The sequence below is a fragment of the Manacus vitellinus genome, unplaced genomic scaffold, assembly GCF_001715985.3.
Source record: "Manacus vitellinus isolate BGI_N305 unplaced genomic scaffold, ASM171598v3 scaffold_6_pilon, whole genome shotgun sequence".
Taxonomy (NCBI): Eukaryota; Metazoa; Chordata; class Aves; order Passeriformes; family Pipridae; genus Manacus; species Manacus vitellinus.
In genome coordinates this window covers 11,242,042-11,260,923 of record NW_021940750.1, presented here as the reverse complement: position 1 = coordinate 11,260,923, position 18,882 = coordinate 11,242,042, and the positions used below count along the sequence as shown (strand labels likewise).

The 18,882-nt window shown below is 37.7% G+C and overlaps 1 protein-coding gene across 1 annotated transcript in view; it reads right to left on the bottom strand.

The window, feature by feature from the left end:
- Positions 1 to 4,780: 4,780 nt before the first annotated feature.
- The window catches only part of LOC108641288 (formin-1-like), a 45,649-nt gene continuing 31,547 nt past the window's right edge, over positions 4,781 to 18,882 (bottom strand). The window contains exons 3-4 of the mRNA XM_018082120.1: positions 6,370 to 6,545; positions 4,781 to 4,960 (exon numbers count right to left, since the gene is read on the bottom strand). Coding sequence (XP_017937609.1) covers positions 4,781 to 4,960; positions 6,370 to 6,545 — 356 coding nt within the window. The remainder of the gene's footprint in view (positions 4,961 to 6,369; positions 6,546 to 18,882) is intronic.

The following is an 18,882-nucleotide window of genomic DNA, read 5'->3' as shown; positions in this document are numbered from 1 at the left end:
AGACACCTTTTCAATTACAGGGCTGTGTGCATACCTGTAGACAAAGGGCACTGCAATCATTCCCATCTTTATCTGTGATTTAACACAGAGCAATGTCTTCTGCCCTACTGCCTGACATTTCCCGTAGTGAGCTCCGGACTTGCATCTCCGCTATGCTTAATCATCAGGTGCAAAGGTCAGAAGCAACTGATGGGTCATGGCTCCCCTGATTTTCTAGGCTTAATATAGATTAATATCATAAAAAGAAGATCTACGTAAGGAAAGAGACACGGAGTCTTTAGGACTCTCTACACCAACCTGCTCTTATAATCCTAGGATTTAAAAAACAGGTGGAAGGAAGCTACCTCAGCACTGGTGATTTCCAGCAAGACAAAATTTCTCGAAGGGAAAGCTGAAAGCTACAGCAATTCTAAATTTCATTTCATGACAAAATAACTGGGGCAAAGTGATCACACTGAACCAAAGTTTCCTACATTTAAATTTACATCTATTTTTATGTTCAATCACAGGACTAGTTGGTCATTGTTCTAATAATTTCTATGGTTATGTCTTCTTTATTTATTTATTTATGTGCGTATTTATTTGAGATTTGGTTAACTACATATGGTGGATAAACATGAAACCATGTTTTCAAGAACAGTTTTGTTGGTCACTAACAAAAAATATACCATTATGAACAGCTTCATGGTACCTTTTAAACTAAACATACTTAATCAGATTTATCTAATTATTTATTTGTTAATATTAACAGCAACTTACACTTCTCTGTAATAAACAAGGGTCACCAAGCTGTAACAGTCCTATGAATATAAGGTTACTGATCATAGCTACTATTTAATTACTCAAGATTTTAATAGGACATATGAAAAGTTTAGTTTTAAAGTGAACATAAAACAGGAATCTCATACTTTACTTCTAAACAACATCCCAAAAAAATTTAGAAGACAAGGACCAAATTAATAGGAAAAGGATGGTGCATTGGGTGTCAGGCTAGACCATGTATTGAGATGCTAGGAATAATACTGAATAATTAAAACTCCAGAAGTAAAAATAATACTTTATAAAACCAGAGGTAATCTCACAAGCCTGCAGAAAATGATACTGCTTTATATGTACCTATATTTGTAGTAAACTCTAGGAAGTGTGAAGAAACTTTCAAGCTTTTTGAGCAAAGAAACTCATCTCGATATCTACCCCTGGAGAAATGATCAAAAACTGGAAGTCAGTCAGTCTCTCAAATTCACCACACGGTCCATAAACCCCCAGTCTCAAATAAGGCTTTTGTAAAGACTTGTTTCTTACTTTCTGATGATCAGCCCAGTGGACATTCCCCTGTTGAGGGACTGGATAGCTGATAATTAAATGCATATTGGTTATTTACCCAAGAGTGTTTCTAGGTAAAATACATACATCAATATGTGCCCATTAATATTTTTATACAAAAAAGGGATCATCATATTGTGATGTGCAAATGAGACAGCCAGTTTGCTGGCAGAAGTGTTTTAATGCTGGGTGGATCTCATAAGGATAGTCTCTCTCAACAGGCTGTAACACTGCATCTAAGGGAACAACTTCAAAATCTCTAGAAGAAATCAGCTATTATAATGTTACAAGCCTCTTTACTTCATAAAACCAACAACACTCTGGTGCCTCAGAAAAGCCCTTAAAACCTGTCATAGCAACTTTCAGGGCAGTCAGTGCACTAATTATACAAAAGGACAACCATTCCTTACAGTTTAAAGCACATTTAATAATCCACACCCTTTTTGACCTACATTTCATCACAGACAGAAGTCACACCTACAACTCACTCCAGTTCTGTTCTCAAGGTGTTTAAGAGCTTGTGAAGTAGGTTTTAAAACCAGCCTTGAAGAAAACACATATTAAGCCAGAATAAGGTGATCTAATTTCCTATCACTGTCATATGGCAGGGCTCAAGACTTCCTGACCCCATATCTATTCATATTTCCTTTTCAGATGACTGTAGTAACAAACTAGATAAACACGAACAGGACAAAAAGACGCATTCTACAAAACAGCAAAGTGCCTAAACTGAATAGAAAACAATCTTTCTACTGCTTTTTCAGAACAAAGAACCTCACATCAAGAAAATTTTGCATAATTTATTGAAAATAATAATAGAATCAAGTATGCAGCAATTGTGTCAGGCTTTGGGAGAGCCACATGAAGCACCAGGTTGTGGCTGTAGCTTGGGTGGTTTGAACCAATCTGAAGCTCAGCTGACACAGTCCTGCCCTCTGCGCTGTCCCCAGCCCAACATTTACTGTGCAGAATTGATAGTGGTCTTAATATTCTCCTGCTCTCCTGTTTTTCTCTCTTGCTGTTTATCTTGTTTTATACTTAGTATCTCTTTAAATGCTCTAAGAGAGAAAAGGCATGGAAGATGGAAGAAAACCTCTAAGTCCTTGACTGATCATTATTCTCAGTTTCATGTGAGCAATTTTCCTGAGTTTGGAGGATCTGGGTATTACTGACATAATTTCTTTAAATTTAAGTAATTAATTTTAGACATAGCAATAGAAACAGAGATTGATAATTCTTATCAAAATTCTGTATTACATGATGTTAACAGAATGCATGGACACCAGACACGTTTGGTGTAGAGGTCTGTATAACTGCAAAGTCTTTTGTAACATCTTCATCTAAATTCTGCTTGACATTGAGATATGGACTACTTAAAAGAATTTGAAAAAAGACTAATACCTATATGCTTATAAAATCAGAAAGGACATTAAGAAAGTCAGTTTACTATTTTGAAGGAGTGCATAATGTATCAATAAATGTATGAAACATTTAGCCTGTAAAACCCATCATATGAAAAATCAGTGGTAGTTCTGAGGCAGAACTTGTAGGAAGATGTATTGGCTGATCTAGTTATACAAGTAGACTTACAAGTAACAAAGACAGAGAACAGAAGATCACTATAAACTGTGTAAGTAAACTAATTAAGATCTTTGTGCATTAAGGCACAAAGACTGGTACTCAGTGTAACAAAGAATGGAGATGAATTTTTAATCTTTTTCCTTTTCTAGGTTGCTCTGTCTTCATCTCCTTTCAACAGGCCTTTTGCTCCCCATCTACAGTATGATATAATAGTTTAAACATTAAACAAAAAACTTTATAAAATAAAATCCAGAGTTACATTAATTTACCATAATTTTTTAAGTAATTACTAGCTATTAATAGTAATTTTAGCTGAATTTTCACATCTCACTTATGTATTTCTTTATCTGAGATGAAATGCCATATAAAAAATAGGGCGGACTTGCATTTCCATTTTGCTTCATTACCTTCCATATTTCTATATCTTCTCCATGTGTAAGATTTAAAATCTAATGCAGGATTTTTTCATGCTTCTGCTATAGACTGTGCATTTAAAATTCCTGTTAGAGCAGAATTCATTCACTCTCTCCCTCATCTACTTTACCTACCTTTTTCCAGTAGAATAGAAACATAGAAAAATGTTTTCAATAATATAATGAAAGAGCTTGAGAACTGGGCCTGTAGGAATCTCATGCAGTTTAATAAGACCAAGTGCAAGGTGCTGCCCCTGGATTGGGGCAACCCCCAGTATCAGTACAGCCTGGGGGATGAACAGATTGAGAGCAGCCCTGTCAAGAAGGACTTCGGGGTGCTGGTGGATGAGAGGCTGGACATGAGCCGGCAACGTGCACTTCCAGAAAGCCAGTCATGTCCTGGGCTGCATCAAAAGCAGAGTGGCCAGTAAGTTGAAGGAGGGAATTCCTCCCCTCTGCCTGTGTGACACCCCACCTGGAGTACTGCATCCAGCTCTAGGGTCCTCAGCACAAGAAAGACATGGACCTTTTGGAGTGAGTCCACAGGAAGCCACCAAGATGATTAGAGCGATGAAGCACCTCTCCTATGGGGAAAGGCTGAGACAATTTGGTTTGTTCAGCCTGGAAAAGAGAAGGCTTTAGGGTAATCTAATTGTGGCCTTCCAGTATCTGAAGGGAACCTACAAGACAGATGGAGAGATAATATTTACAAGGGCATGTAGTGACAGGGCAAGGGAGAATAAATTCAAACTGAAACTAAGAGTAGGTTTAGATCAGATATTAGGAGGAAATTCTTTGCTGCAAGGTGGTGAGGCACTGGAACAAGTTGCCCAGAGAAGCTGTGGATGCCCCATCCCTGGAGGTGTTCAAGGCCAGGTTGGATGGAGCTCTGACCAATCTGGTCTAGTGAAAGATTGGCAGGGGGGTTAGCACTAGGTGATCTTTAAGGTCCCTTTCAACCCAAGGGATTCTATAAGCAAACACTGGTATATCTATATATTAAAATATACAAGTATATTATACATTAATGTTAGGATACTCATAATCCAGAGAAAGCAGAACAATTCAATAAATAGCTTTGTTTTTCACATCGTCATTATTATGAATAAAACTGAATTATAAAATGGTAGTGCCAAACTTTTGAACAGTCAGACTAAAGTTTTTCTTCCAACAGCAGGAAAGGGCCATAGATCACACAACTGTGTGTAGTGCAACTGTGTGTAAATAAATAGGTCCATTTCAGATGCTATTTCCTGGAAACATCATTTTTGCTTCTGATTTGCCCTCTAGATATTGGCACATTTTTTACCAAGTTGTCTTGCTGTCCAGTGTGATGACTGCATAGGGAAGACAGTATCTGGGTGTGACATCCCACCCTTTAGGGGAAGGGAACGCCCAGGGGTTGCTCTCACCACAGCAACTCATGCAGCCTGTTTTTGGCCATTATCTTTCTTACAGGCTGCTTATAGCAATGCTGCAGTCCAAACAGATTCCGATGGCAGCAACTGCAGCAGTCTTCTCATTACAATTCTTTTGGCAGCTCCTCCTCCAATCCCATGGACTCGTCTTGGAGATACAAGGGTTCTGTAATTCAACCCAGAGTTCTGTTCTAAAAGATTTTCAGAAAAGTCCCAGGGAGTGAGCTGCAGGATAAAGTGTCTCAGTGAGTCCCTAACAATCCATCAGGCCATGCTGAGCACCCTTTTTTAAACTGAAATTAAGGCTTTTGTTCTGATTTTTTTAAAAATAGTGGAATAAATATTCTTTCTTGTTAACTACAAGAAGCTGAAGTTACTAAATTTTTCATAATGTAATGAATTAGATTTTTAGACATAAAATGTCTCTTTAGAAAAAGTAAGAAAAATTGAAATAAACTGCTTACCAATCTTAGATATCTCTTACTTGACTCAAAATGTTGTTCTTAAATGGCTTTTAATTTGTAACTCCTCCTGCTCTATACAAGGACTGTAAATGCAGACAAAGTATCCTCATGGACTGTTGTAGTATATATTTCTAGCAGTGATAATAGCTACATCACAATTCTTCTCAGTCCAGTTAACTGTCATCATTTTACTACAAGGATAAATAAATCTGTACTTTCACAGTAGTACAACAGTATTCTAAATAATTATTTTAGGAAAAGAAGATTAGGACAAGAAATCAATTTTATAACAAGCTCAAGAGAATAGCAATGGTGATTTTAAACACCATTAAAAGCATTTTAAATGTACTTCTAAGTTCTGGTATTTCTACCAATAGATGTCACTGTTACATAAATTTTGTTAGTGTTTCTTTGAACAAACTGTATTAGGTAGTCTAGTCTTTAAAACAATATCTTTCAACCCTTTCAACCTTTTCAATCCCTTCCACGTTTCTTTCCTCTTCTATTACATTCTGTTCCTTTTCCCAATTTGAAACCTTCTGCCAAAACACGTCTATCTGTAGGCTGCTTACTGCTCACCCTGGGAGCATGTAAGTATTTCCAGCTACATTAAGCTGGGCCATGTTGAAGTGTCTCATATTGTAATTAACTCATTTTGCCTTCTGAAGCCTCAGAGGTTTATATCCCAGGAAGTTTAGAAACTTTTCCTGTCAAACGCATGGGCCGTCTGCCTCCAGTACCAGTTCAGCTGCACGAAAACTGGGTATTGGGCTGTGCACATGGACAGAAGCACATGCACGCACACACACACACATACAGACACACACAGCTTGTTGACCTGAATCTTCCTGGTACTTACCCTTGCTGTCTCCTAGTTGCTAGCTCCTGCAATGCATTTCCAGGAAGCAACTAATTTAAACTAAACACCTATCGAGATTTTAGAAGTGACACATCATGTATCTTAATCTACTTATATAGTTCCAAAAGTTTTCTTTATGTATTGCTTTCAGGCTTAGCTGCACAAAGATACATGGACTCACAGACCATCTGGAAAACTGCATCCCATCCAAAATTTTTAGACAGACATGAAATAAATGCATACCAAAAATGTAATTATATATAATAAATGCTTGTTGAAACCCAATATAGCATGAATAGAGTCGTACTTACATTCAGTTCCAGGCTCAAATGCAACACATTTCTGTTGATCTTCTCTTTATCACTTGAATGAGTAAATGAGTTGGAGTGCCCCAATCTGCAATCCAGAACCCAAGTATCTTCATCTCTGTTTGCCACATCCAAATTAGTCAGCCCTTCAGTGATGTCATCCTTTAAAGCAGACTCTGCTGGAAGGCCCAAGTAAAATGAAATTAAATAAAATAATTCTGTGCATCTGCAGATAATCCCTGCATACAGAAAATTATATATCTTTTTGAAACTCTGGTACACGCTACCAACACTTGCATTTACAGTTCTCCTATTTGTTTAAAAAAAACCAGAATGGCATAAATGGGGTAGAAACTTTGTTTTCACTCAGAAAAAAAATCTTTTTGTTCTTAATTTTGTGGGATAGATGTAGCATTAAAAAAAAGTGGCCTGCTTGTCTTTCCCCCATACACAGACACAGACTGTGTGTAAGATGCTTGAGTTTTCAACGGCTCTGCGAAGGAACTCTTACTCGTCCTTCTGAATGTGCTAATTAGACACACGCATTTCAGAGGTGGGTGTGAAGTATAAAAACTACACAGACTGATTAGACAAACTTTTTGACGTTGGCTAAACACAGCCTTAGTGGGCACTGTGCCAATCCATGTAAGTCCCTTACACCAAATGCATAAAAAGCAGAGTTTTTCAATCTGAAGTGATACTTAACACTTTGCCTTGCTCCATTAACCTTAAAACATAGTATCAACCTGGTTTTGGAACTGTTTAGTTACAAACAGACATGAATTTAGTGGGAGAGGTAACAAAACCTGATAGCCAAGAGTATACTCCTCTATGTCATGCACTAGAACCACTCAGCACTCTCCCTCATTCATAGAATTGCTGGTTTATTAGTGCCCTCCAAAAAAGCCTTTTTCTGCATGATAGCCTCTACTTTAACAATGAGAAGAATAATGAATTCCATGAAGTCAGTGTGTTCTCTGAAGTGTAATGTCTGATATGATATAGGATATGATATAGGAAACATACACCTCCTTTTATATTCTCTAGGACATATACACTCTTTCATATACACAGACACATCCATCCTAGAACATTTCACTGGAAACTTCAGACACTAGCATAATTCCTGGCTGCTGCATATTGTAGCTCAGCATTATAAAAGCAACCCTGGAAGTATTTAAGGTCAGATTGGAAGGAGCTCTGAGCAGCTGATCTAGTGAAAGGTGTCCCTGCCCATGGGGTGGGGGTTGGAACTATATGATCTTTATGGTCCCTTTCAACTCGGGCCATTCTATGATTCTATGAACTGCACTTACAATTTTGTAATTTTTAAAAGGTTGGATTTTTTCTTTTTCCCTAATTTTAAAAGACCACGTTAAAAAAGTAGCACTAGGGCTGTAAGAATGTTGGTTTAAATATAGGCTGATTTTCAAAACTTCTGTTAGCTTACAGCTCCAAAAAATTCAGGTGCCACACTGTATCAGTAAGCATAGTAATGTAGAACACCTGGTAAGATGGCCAACACTTCAAAATACAAATCAGTTATTATTGTGTGAATAAACTCATCTGCTTATTCACATGAAATCTCAAAGTGAGATCCTATCAAAAGACAATATTTCTGCAAAAAGAGTAAAGAGTATTACACATACTTTTACACATTTTGAAATTATGCACTATGTATAATATGAAGATATTCAAGTATCAAGAATCAAGAGTATCAAGATACTCAAACACAAGACAGAACATTTTATGACATTCTCAAGTCCAGATGTGCTATCTTTAAGATCAGGAATCTAAAAAGAGACTTGCTTTCTGACTTTCTGACTCATTGCTTTTCTGTATATTTCTACACATTTCATAAAATATTTTTCTTGTTGGCCCATATGTCATTACATAAGTCATTCTGATATTTAGAAAACTTTAAGATCAGAAATGCAAATACTATGCTTGGAAGTATAATAAGCTGAACAAAATGTATCAGTTGAATTTTGACCTCATTTTTATTGCTCTGTACAATTAGCCCTGTTATCTCCGGCCACCCTACTTTATGTGATTATGACATATGGAAAATAGAAAGTTTCAAGTAAGTGGAGAAGAAACAGTAAAAATCACCATTTTTAAGGTAATTGAACATTATTTGTATCATGCTAGCAAATCTATCGTGCCAGCTTTTGGTGTTTCTCTTGATTTCTGTCATGTATCAGTGCTACAAATTTTGTATCTACTGATTTTTCATCACAAAAAATTGGAATAATGTAATATAATCTATAAAAACCATACATGCTTTCATAAAACAATGTAGTATTAAAACAGTATTAAAATGCAAATATACATAGTAAAACCCAGGAAATAGTACTATTTTTAATGCAATGCTCTTCGGGAATTCATTTTAATTTTCTAATCCCCCATTACTGGTTCCCCATCTTGCTCAGCATTACCTTCAATACTTCAAAGCTTAATTACAGCTTGTAGTTGGCAGTATGTTTGGATCAATTTTTATCTATATTTTTCAAGATATCTGTTCTACAGCAGCTACACCTAAAGAGAAAATTTCTTTGTGGCAGTGAATTTTACCCATAATATGGTCACTGAAATAATTTTCATTGATTCATTAAGTGATACAGAGCTGTAGCAAGAGGCCACAATCAGAATTCCTTCTTGAAGCAGCTGGTATTTCCCATAATTACCTGTGACCCAGCTAAGAACAGTTAGTCTGCCAAATGCTTTCTGGGCCTCTAGAAAGATTAGTACCTCCCTCTGCTGCAGAGATTCAGTTTTTGTCCAAATTTAATTTTATGCACCATCATATTAATTTATGGCATTTTTTGCTGTTGGCAGACTGCTCCCAAGTCTGTTACCAAGCCTCCACGCTTCACACTCTATTCCAATTATAACTTAATGTTCTGTTATCTATGCATTTATCTGGGTAGCTGATGACCCCATTCTGCCCTGAATCAGTCCTCACCTGCACACACCATTAGCATACAGCCACTTCTATGGTAAGGGACCCATCCACCTCAGCAGACAGTGGAATACGAAAGGAGAAGTTTAACCCTCTCTCTAAGTATTCTATTTTAAGCAAAATCTTAAATGCTTGGTCATATTTTTTCCTGAAGTTCACCATTCTGTCAGTTCCAACAGAAGGATTTTACTGCTACTTACACTTACCCAGAAAAGAATTTTTTTTTAAATTGGCAACGCACTGTGTGTTTAAAAAAAGTCATATATATTTTATGCATGCATATACAAAGAAATGTATATATCATTCAATTATAGACTACATTTTGGAACTTTTAAAATCCATATGCTTATCTTTTAGCCAGCTGAACTGATTTGACATCTTTTTTCTCCCTCCTCTGAAAAAATAAGGCTTCAAACAAGTCCAATGGCCACTCAAACTGTGTTCCAGATTTTACAGTTTATACCAATTAGGAGTGCCTCCTATGAGCATTACATGTACAAAGAAGACTGCCCAAATACAGATCTGTTGCTATCTATTGTCCCTAGGGAAAGGAAGACAGCAATCTAAATGCAGGAAGATTAAATACTTAATGCTTCTTTGGCAATTTTTACCATGCAGACTTTGTGAGTATAAGCAAACACTTTTTTATCTTGTCACATTTACAAGTAAGACAAATGAGGCACTTAAACCTCAGGGGAACAGACAGGGTCACATCATCAGACTGTGATAATAGTACACCCAGGATTTCCTAAAACCTCTAGTCCTATGCTGAACTTACATAATTACATAATTATTCATATGTTTGAATTTCTTGGCACAAATTACAATTCTTGTCATACAAAGTCTTTTAAACACGAAGTCTTAAATTAGCAAACAGGTGCATTAGGTAACATGTAATACATTTCTGTTATTTCACCATTGTGGAATACACAGTTCTACAGTTTCTGTGGACATGGTATGTTTTCTCTGGGAGTCTCTCTCTATAGAAAACCTGTTTTCTGATTTTTCCTGTTTAAAATATCTCTTTGTTACTACACACACCATTTTATTAAATCTCAAAAACAGCATTGGAAGTAGTCTCAGCAGTTTCAAATTCTGTAGTTAGATGATATTGCGCAGTTCCATCCACATGCCACCTGTGGTTATCTCAGATCTGTTACTAGAAAGACATTAATTCTGTATAAACATAAATTTTGCACTCAGTGTTCCCATGTAAGTAGCTGACACAGAGGACAATAAGATTTGATTTTCTACAGTTAAATTGTATTTTAAAGTTAAAGAAATTTGCAGATGACATGAAGTTGGTGAGAGTGTCGATCAGGTGGGAGGGCTCTGCAGAGGGACCTGGACAGGCTGGAGAGTTGGGCTGATTCCAAGGGGATGAGGTTCAACAAGGCCAAGTGCCGGGTCCTGCACTTTGGCCACAACAACCCCCTGCAGCACTGCAGGCTGGGGACAGAGTGGCTGGAGAGCAGCCAGGCAGAAAGGGACCTGGGAGTTTGGATTGACAGGAAGAAGACCATGAGCCAACAGTGTGCCCAGGTGGCCAAGAAGGCCAATGGCATCCTGGCCTGGATCAGGAACAGTGTGGCCAGCAGGAGCAGGGAAGTGATTCTTCCCCTGTACTCAGGGCTGGTGAGGCCACACCTGGAGTACTGTGTCCAGTTCTGGGCCCCTATTTGATTTATACTATCAAATAGTATAAATTCCTTTTATAAATTTAATGCTTTTGCATTAAAATAAGTTTTCATTTAGAATGTTGATATTGAATGCGCTTTATAATTTCTGTATTAAGGGTTTACATTTACAGTAACTTATATCCTTTATACTGCTTTTTTCCTTAACCTCAGTCAATTTATTCTAGACAAAAATCCCAAATCCCTAAGAGAGCAAACCCTAATAGCAAAACTAAAAATACTTATCACTAACTCAGTGTAAAAAAATTAGTAGTATTTGTCTTAGGAAGAAAAAATAACAAACAAAACCAAAACCAACAAAAAAAAAGCAGGATCATCACCAGAAAGATGAGAGAACTGTATTCAAGTTTCAATGCTGTGCAATCATCCAACACGTGCTCAAGAAAGCTGAGGAACATGAACTCTCATAACAAGTACAGAAGGTACTGAGCAGCTTGACCCCATTCAAGCCTATCATTTTAGCACATACTCAAATTTAAATAGTTTAGTTACACTGAGCAAATAATGAGCAAAACCTGCCTTGTCACTTTCCAGCCCAATCTTGCTTAGAGATGCAAGCAGGATGCCCTCCAAGTGTTCAGAATTGGCATTAAAAGCAAAGAAACAAAGATTACTAAAAATCCCAAGAGGACATAACATAGGAAGCAGTTGGCACTTCAGTGCAAATTCTGAATCTTTTACTATTCCCAAAGAAGCTTCATGTGTCCACAGCAAAATGCCACAATCAGTGTTCAAGCCAAGGTTCTGAGCTGCAATACCAGGAACTTTTACTGAAAGGTTCCTTTTTAATGCCAAAGAATTTCATTGCTCACAGTAATTCCAGATGGGGATAACACCCTGAGTAATATAGTTAAATAACCAATCAGCATATAATTATACAACATTTCCCAAGTTAGCCATTTGTGGACATACAAAAATTAAATTCTATAGAACACTTTTGAACTACCTGACAATTCACATACGTTTTTGTTATTAAGCATATGCTAAATGTTTTGTGGGGCTCTAAAATACATAATTATGATTTTCCAAAAAACAGTTTACAACTGTTTCTTTCATTACCTGAAGTAATTTCTAGCACATACCGTATTTTTTATAGATTGCCCTCAAAGCAACTACTTAAAACAGAAGCATGCCTAATACTGTAATTGCTGTCTACTATGGGGTGTGCTTCACTGTGTCTTTTTACAACTGGTTTTCTATCTAATCTGTGGCCTTAGCCAGTGAACTAAAAGAATGTGGAGTAGGAGACTGATATTTAAGTTCTTTATTCGTTATTTTGTTTAGCAAGATTTGTCCTTGCAAGCAATAGTCTTTGAAAAGATTAGGAACCTGTGTTTAGTGCAATAAGGAGAATAAAGAAGTATATAGAAAATCCAGACAAAAAGCTACACAGTGGAAAGCTAACATAAGCTAGAATAGAGGCTACAATGTCAGCAGGTTCAGTAAACGAAAGAAGCTATTTAATGACTTTAAGTGTTTACATTATTTTTCTCACATATTTTACATTATTCTGTTTAGAATATTTCCTATTATACATTGGTTCTCACTCTTCTCTCACCTATTAGAAAGAAAAAGTCACCACAAAAAAGATTTGGTTTCTGCAATAGATTAATAAAAAATCCATGACAATAAATGATTTTAAATAATCTACATCTTTTACCTTATACTTCAAAATGTTGAAAACTGCCTAAAATAAGCTTTAACATTGATGAATCTATTTGCAAACATCACTTAGGTCACTTCTACATTGAATAAATGTTATTTTATAAATATTTTAGTGCAGATATTAAGATTTGACTTACTGAAGTATGGATAGAAATGTGCCAAAGCACCAGAAGCAATAATTAAAAGAACAGCCTGTACAGGTAACCAGGGACACTACCGATAGTAAGAAAACTAATTAACACTGAGTATGTTATTTATATCTAGACCATGGGGCATATGATTCATCAGTGAAAAACTGCACTGTTTTAACATGATAACATGAGCTGTGCTCTTCCTCCTCCTCCTCATAGAATAACACCACATTGCATGTGACATTCTTATGCCTTTATCCAACAGGAAGCCACATGACAGCCCAAAAGATACTGACAATCAGGAAACAAAGATAATAGACAGCAACCTTGCTTAACAGTCATGAAAACCAAAATACACAAGACTTTGAAGCAAAAGGATCATTTGTTTTATTACCAATTCAGCAGAACCCAAGAGATGCAGTGAGGATTTGACAGTTAGTGTCTTTTTCTCTCTAACCTCATTAGCAATGCTGTCCAGACTGCTTTAACATATGCAATATCTCGAGTGAGAGTCATAATATCCTGTGAATGGGCAGAATCAACTTAGAGAATTCACTTACCTAGAGATCTGTTGAGATAATTTTCTTCTGTAAAGTCCCACAAAAAGTTTTGTAACACTAATTTTCTCCATCCAACTGGAAGGATGTCTGAGTCGGTGTCATAAAAACTACTAATCCAATAGCTAATAGTACTAATCAATATTAGTACTATTTAGTAATACTGCTAGGACAGCTTTTGATGTAGCCCTGTATTCTGTTAACTATACTAGTTTCAGACATAAATTAGTATCTCTTCCTGATTCTGACTATGTCATACAGGTGCAGCAGCTGAACTCCACACCAGTGGGGTATTTCTGCATTGTTACATGGTGTCAATCTATCCTCTGGGACTTATTCATCAAGATGTTAACTCAAGAATGAGCTTAACAACTGGCTCCTTTTCTTGTCAACTTCTCCTTACTTCTATTCCAGCTCTTGTCTTTCATTCAAAGAAAAGCCACCAGCTTCTTGTACACTGCCTAGGCCTGTGGTAGTGGGAAGAACCAGTGCAAGATGCATGGAGCATAGCCCATGGAGATGTAGTATTTTGCAAAAAACATCAAGAATAAGAATCAATTACATGTGAATTTTTTTTTGAAGTCCCGTTATTTAGCCTCACTTGGCAGAAATATAATCCTGACAAAAATGATCCTCCAGAAAAATTTAATACCTTCCTTCAAATATTTTTTAATCTAACAATTTTCTGTTGTTGTTGTAGTAAAAATATTTTTTTTCTCACACGTAGGTAAACTATTCAGCTGACATTTTAAAACCCTCAGTTTCAGATAAGCACACAAGATGTATATTTTTATCTGAAATTATTAAAGTTTGATGAATTCATAAGCACTGAATTCATGTGACAGACAGCAATAATAGCTTCAACTGTAGTCTATAACAATACTTAACACCTATTAAATAATAAAATATCATCTTACATGCCTTCATTCCAATGTGAAATCTATCCTTTCCCTACTACAGACAGTCCCAAATTCACATCTGCAAGAATGTTATCTATTAAGTTACAGATCTGGTAAATTAATAGCTATCTAGAATAAATGAAAAGGTACTAAATATACTGCATTTTAGCTTGTTGTTTCCCTGGAAAGTGGTAACAGTCCAAAGGAAGATACAGAATTAATTATAATTATGAAATTCTTCTGGTCATTTACATATTTAAAAGCAAAATAAATATTGACATAGAAACTGCAGAATCAAAGGCAAGAAAAAATCAAAGCAGAAAAAAATCTGTTGAATTGAAGCATTATTATTGGGGTTTTTTTTCCTTTTTCTTTTTATTTTTTTCTTTCCCTTTCTCATTTTCTTTCTCTTTTTTTAAAGATCTATTTTTATATGTCCAAATCCTGTAACTTAGCACGTACAGCTGTGTCAGACTCCTAGACTGGACAGATTTAAGCTATAGAATCAACTAAAATTTTGTGCTTAGCAGTGTGCTTAATGCTAAAGAAACAAAGTAACATAGCACACAAGAATTGACAGTTTTAAAAAAGAAAAAGGTAACATATTTCAAACAACATAACATGGGTCAGGCTCAACTACTTACTGAAAGAGACAGAGAATAATAATCTATTTTTAATGGGGAAGGACTTGTACTATTTGTTTCTCAACACCAAAACTTCCCAAAATATCTGAGGTGTAAGGAGTAAGAGATGTGAGATATTTAAGGCAGAAGGAAATGGGGCAGTGTCTGAGCCAGTCAACACGCCAAACACAGAGTCAAAGCAGAGGAAGTAATAAATGGAGGAGCAGGCTGAAAGTTGCCTAGGGTCAAGGATTAAGGTGAGAGGAAGGAGGAGAGGGAGAGCTACGATATAAAAGTAAGAGAGAAAGGTGATGGAGATTAAGGAGAAGAAACAGGCTGTGAAAAGATTCTACTGGAAGTACCACAAGTACCAGTCAGAAAGATTTTCTTGGCAAAGAATATAATCAAACAGCTTAAACAGCTATACTTATCTGGGAGGGTAAGTTCTTTAGGACAGAAGCAATAAAAGATAAATCCTAAAATTAAGAATTTGACCATCAAAACATTTAACCATGTAAATACTGAATGTGTGCAAGTGCAAAGACAACAAGAATATCACTTATCACTCAGTACAATTTGAAATGTAATCACAGGTCAGTTTACACACCACCAAGCCTGCTGCAGGAATACACCTGCCTCAGAGGAGAAAAGGATCCTTGCACAAGAGTTAGCAGGGCTCACTGAAAGAGCTATAAATTAGATTTGAAGGGGAAAAAGGATAAAATCAGGCTTGTTAGAGATAAGCCTGGGGGCAGCACATCAATGTTTGAGAGATGGTGTCCTAGCGAGGTACTTCAGTCTGCCATCTCAGAGGAGGTAGGGGATGGAGATTCATGCAGCAGCAAAGAACCAGCGGATACTGATGTGTTAGAATGGAAGTGCCTGAGAACAGTTATATAAAAATTAGGGCTTCTTCATTCAAAAAAGTGGTGGGATCAATAGCCCAACTCAAGTGCATCTACATCAATGCAAGCAGCATGGACAACAAAGAGGAGGAGTTGGAGGCCACCATGCATTAGGAAAACTGTGCAAACATGGTGGGATGACACGCAATTGGAGTGCTGCATAAACTCTTCAGAAGAAATAGATAAGGAAGGAGAGGTGGTGGGGAAGGTCTGTATTCTAGAGCATGTCTCAATTATCTGGACCTTAATGATGGTGATGATAATGTTGTTAGTTGTCACGTGGGATATGCCTGTGAATTCCGGATGTATTCACAGGGAGGTAGAAGCAGCTAGGATGAACAAGATTAGAGAGGCCCTTGCCTCCAGGTAGGGGAGGAAAGGGACAATAGGGTCTACTGGACTGCGTGGATCCAGTGGCCTGGCACATCAGAACCACAAGAATTCAAGCTTTGGTTGACATTGGTGCTCAATATACCTTAATGTCATCAGGACATGGGGGGCAGAGTCTATTTCCATTTCTGGGGTGACAGGGTGTTCCCACTAGCTGACAGTGTTAGAAGCTGAATTGAGCTTAATCAGGAAAGAATGGCAGAAAAATCCCACTGTGACTGGTCCAGATGCCCCCTGTGTGCTGGGCATTGACTACCTCAGAAACAGGTACATCAAAGACCCAAAAGGACAGTGACAGGCAGCCTCACTCCAGCACCAAGCATCTGCTGGTAACAAATCCCAGCTATCTGCCATTTCCTACCACCGCTGACTCTCCAACCATTCCTGACGGGTTTTCCAGGTATGGGAGGCAAACCACATGGAAGGGTGGTCATCTTATCTCTGTCCTGTGGCCACATGTGTTTTTTCCAGGTGAGGGAGGCCAGCTGCCATCCTAATTTGGTCCAGTGGACAGGGTTTGGGAAGTTTCTCCTCATAAGTTTGTTTAATCCAGTTTTATCAGTATTGTCATTAGCATTTCTTCTTAGTAAAGAGTTATTTTTTCACTTACATCCGGGTGTATTTGGTCTCTCTCTCTACTGGAGAAACCAGGGTTATTGAATCCGAGGGAGGAGACTTCTGAGGTCTCCACCCCTCCAAATTGTCTCAAACTGAGAAAATAAATTAAGGTTCGAACTAATTTCTTTAGATTTATGGTTTTCCTGGCACCTCCATTTTTTTTTGTAAACATGTAGTGAGACATACTCTACATGAATAACATATGAGCTCAAGAATAACTTACAGTGGCATCCATGAGTGACTTCTCTTCAACTGTTAAAAACTGCTGCCAACTGAAAATTCTGCATTCAAACAAGATGGTGTATGTTTATCATATTCATTCTACTGTCAACATTTTGGTGCACTTCAGTTATCTTTAGGGGTTTTCTCCCAGGTTAAAGACAATTTTTTTTTGTGCTTTAAAATATCCTGTTGTCCTTCCTTGAACATAAGCCAGTTTTACCATATACATTTTGAGACAAAGAATGAGAACTGTGAGATATTTGAAGTTTGGGAACACCAAATCTTGTAAAGTAGAACAATGTTTTTTGAGTTTATTTCTTTTCTAAAAATTTCAAATCTGATTTTTGGAAAGCTATTGAGTTTTCAACAAATATTTACATGGAACTCTCTGTCAAGACTCAAAGATCTCATACATGAAAGGAAATTGTGCCAGGTCCTGTACTTTGGCCACAACAACCCCTGCAGCACTGCAGGCTGGGGACAGAGTGGCTGGAGAGCAGCCAGGCAGAAAGGGACCTGGGAGTTTGGATTGACAGGAAGGTGAACATGAGCCAACAGTGTGCCCAGGTGGCCAAGAAGGCCAATGGCATCCTGGCCTGGATCAGGAACAGTGTGGCCAGCAGGAGCAGGGAAGTGATTCTTCCCCTGTACTCAGGGCTGGTGAGGCCACACCTGGAGTGCTGTGTCCAGTTCTGGGCCCCTCAGTTCAGGAAGGACATTGAGGTGGTGGAGCAGGTCCAGAGAAGAGCAATGAGCTGGTGAAGGGACTGGGGCACAGGCCCTATGAGGAGAGGCTGAGGGAGCTGGGGCTGTTTAGCCTGGAGAAGAGGAGGCTCAGGGGAGACCTTATTGCTCTCTACAACTACCTGAAAGGAGGCTGTATCCAGGTGGGGGTTGGTCTCTTCTCCCAGACAACCAGCAGTAGGACAAGAGGGCACGGTCTTAAGCTGTGCCAGGGGAGGTTTAGGTTAGACATTAGAAAGTTCTTTACAGAGAGAGTGATCAGACACTGGAATGGGCTGCCCAGAGAGGTGGTGGAGTCACTGTCCCTGGAGGTATTTAAGAAGAGACTGGATGTGGCACTTAGTAACCATGGTGGTAGTGGATCAAGCGTTGGACTTGATGATCTTGGAGGTCTTTTCCAACCTGGTTGAATCTGTGATTCTGTGAAATAGTCAGTTTCATTTTATATATGAAGTGAAATTGTGGGGGTTTTGTGCATGGCTTCCTCTTTATTTCCTCTAAGTTCACCTGCCTTTCTATTACTTAGTAAATGCTTTCTCCAGTTCTTCACAGCACTTCTCCCAAAACAGCATGGTATCATATGCATTGGCTAGACCTCAGAGAGGTCAGGTTGGATATCAGGATATGCATCCTCAGGCACACCAATATCAATTTTAGTTAGTGATGAAGACTGACTATGCCTGGGTTAACTGTTGGGATAGTGAAAATGAGAGAAATCAAAGGAGAACAGCACAATGGAGCAGGCTTCAGAAGACATGAGGAAACAAGCTACTTTAGAACAGCTACCTCTCAACACCACTCATTTCTTTTGTTTTCAGTCCTTCAGTAAAGGACTGGCTAATTATAGCAATCTTAAAACAGCAGACCAGAAACAATGCAAAAAAAGTGTTAATACATTACTTTAGTAGTTACTGCCTAAATTTCTTTTTAATACAGTCTGTATTTATCCATATTTTAACAAGTACCTGCCAAAATGACAAGCAGCATTTCACAGTCTCAGCTCTGACACATCGACATGTTAAAACTAGTCAAGTTTGGAGACAGCTTTTTATTTTCTCTAGAGTGCTTTTTTTGGAAACATTTTTTCAGTGAATGGCTGATTG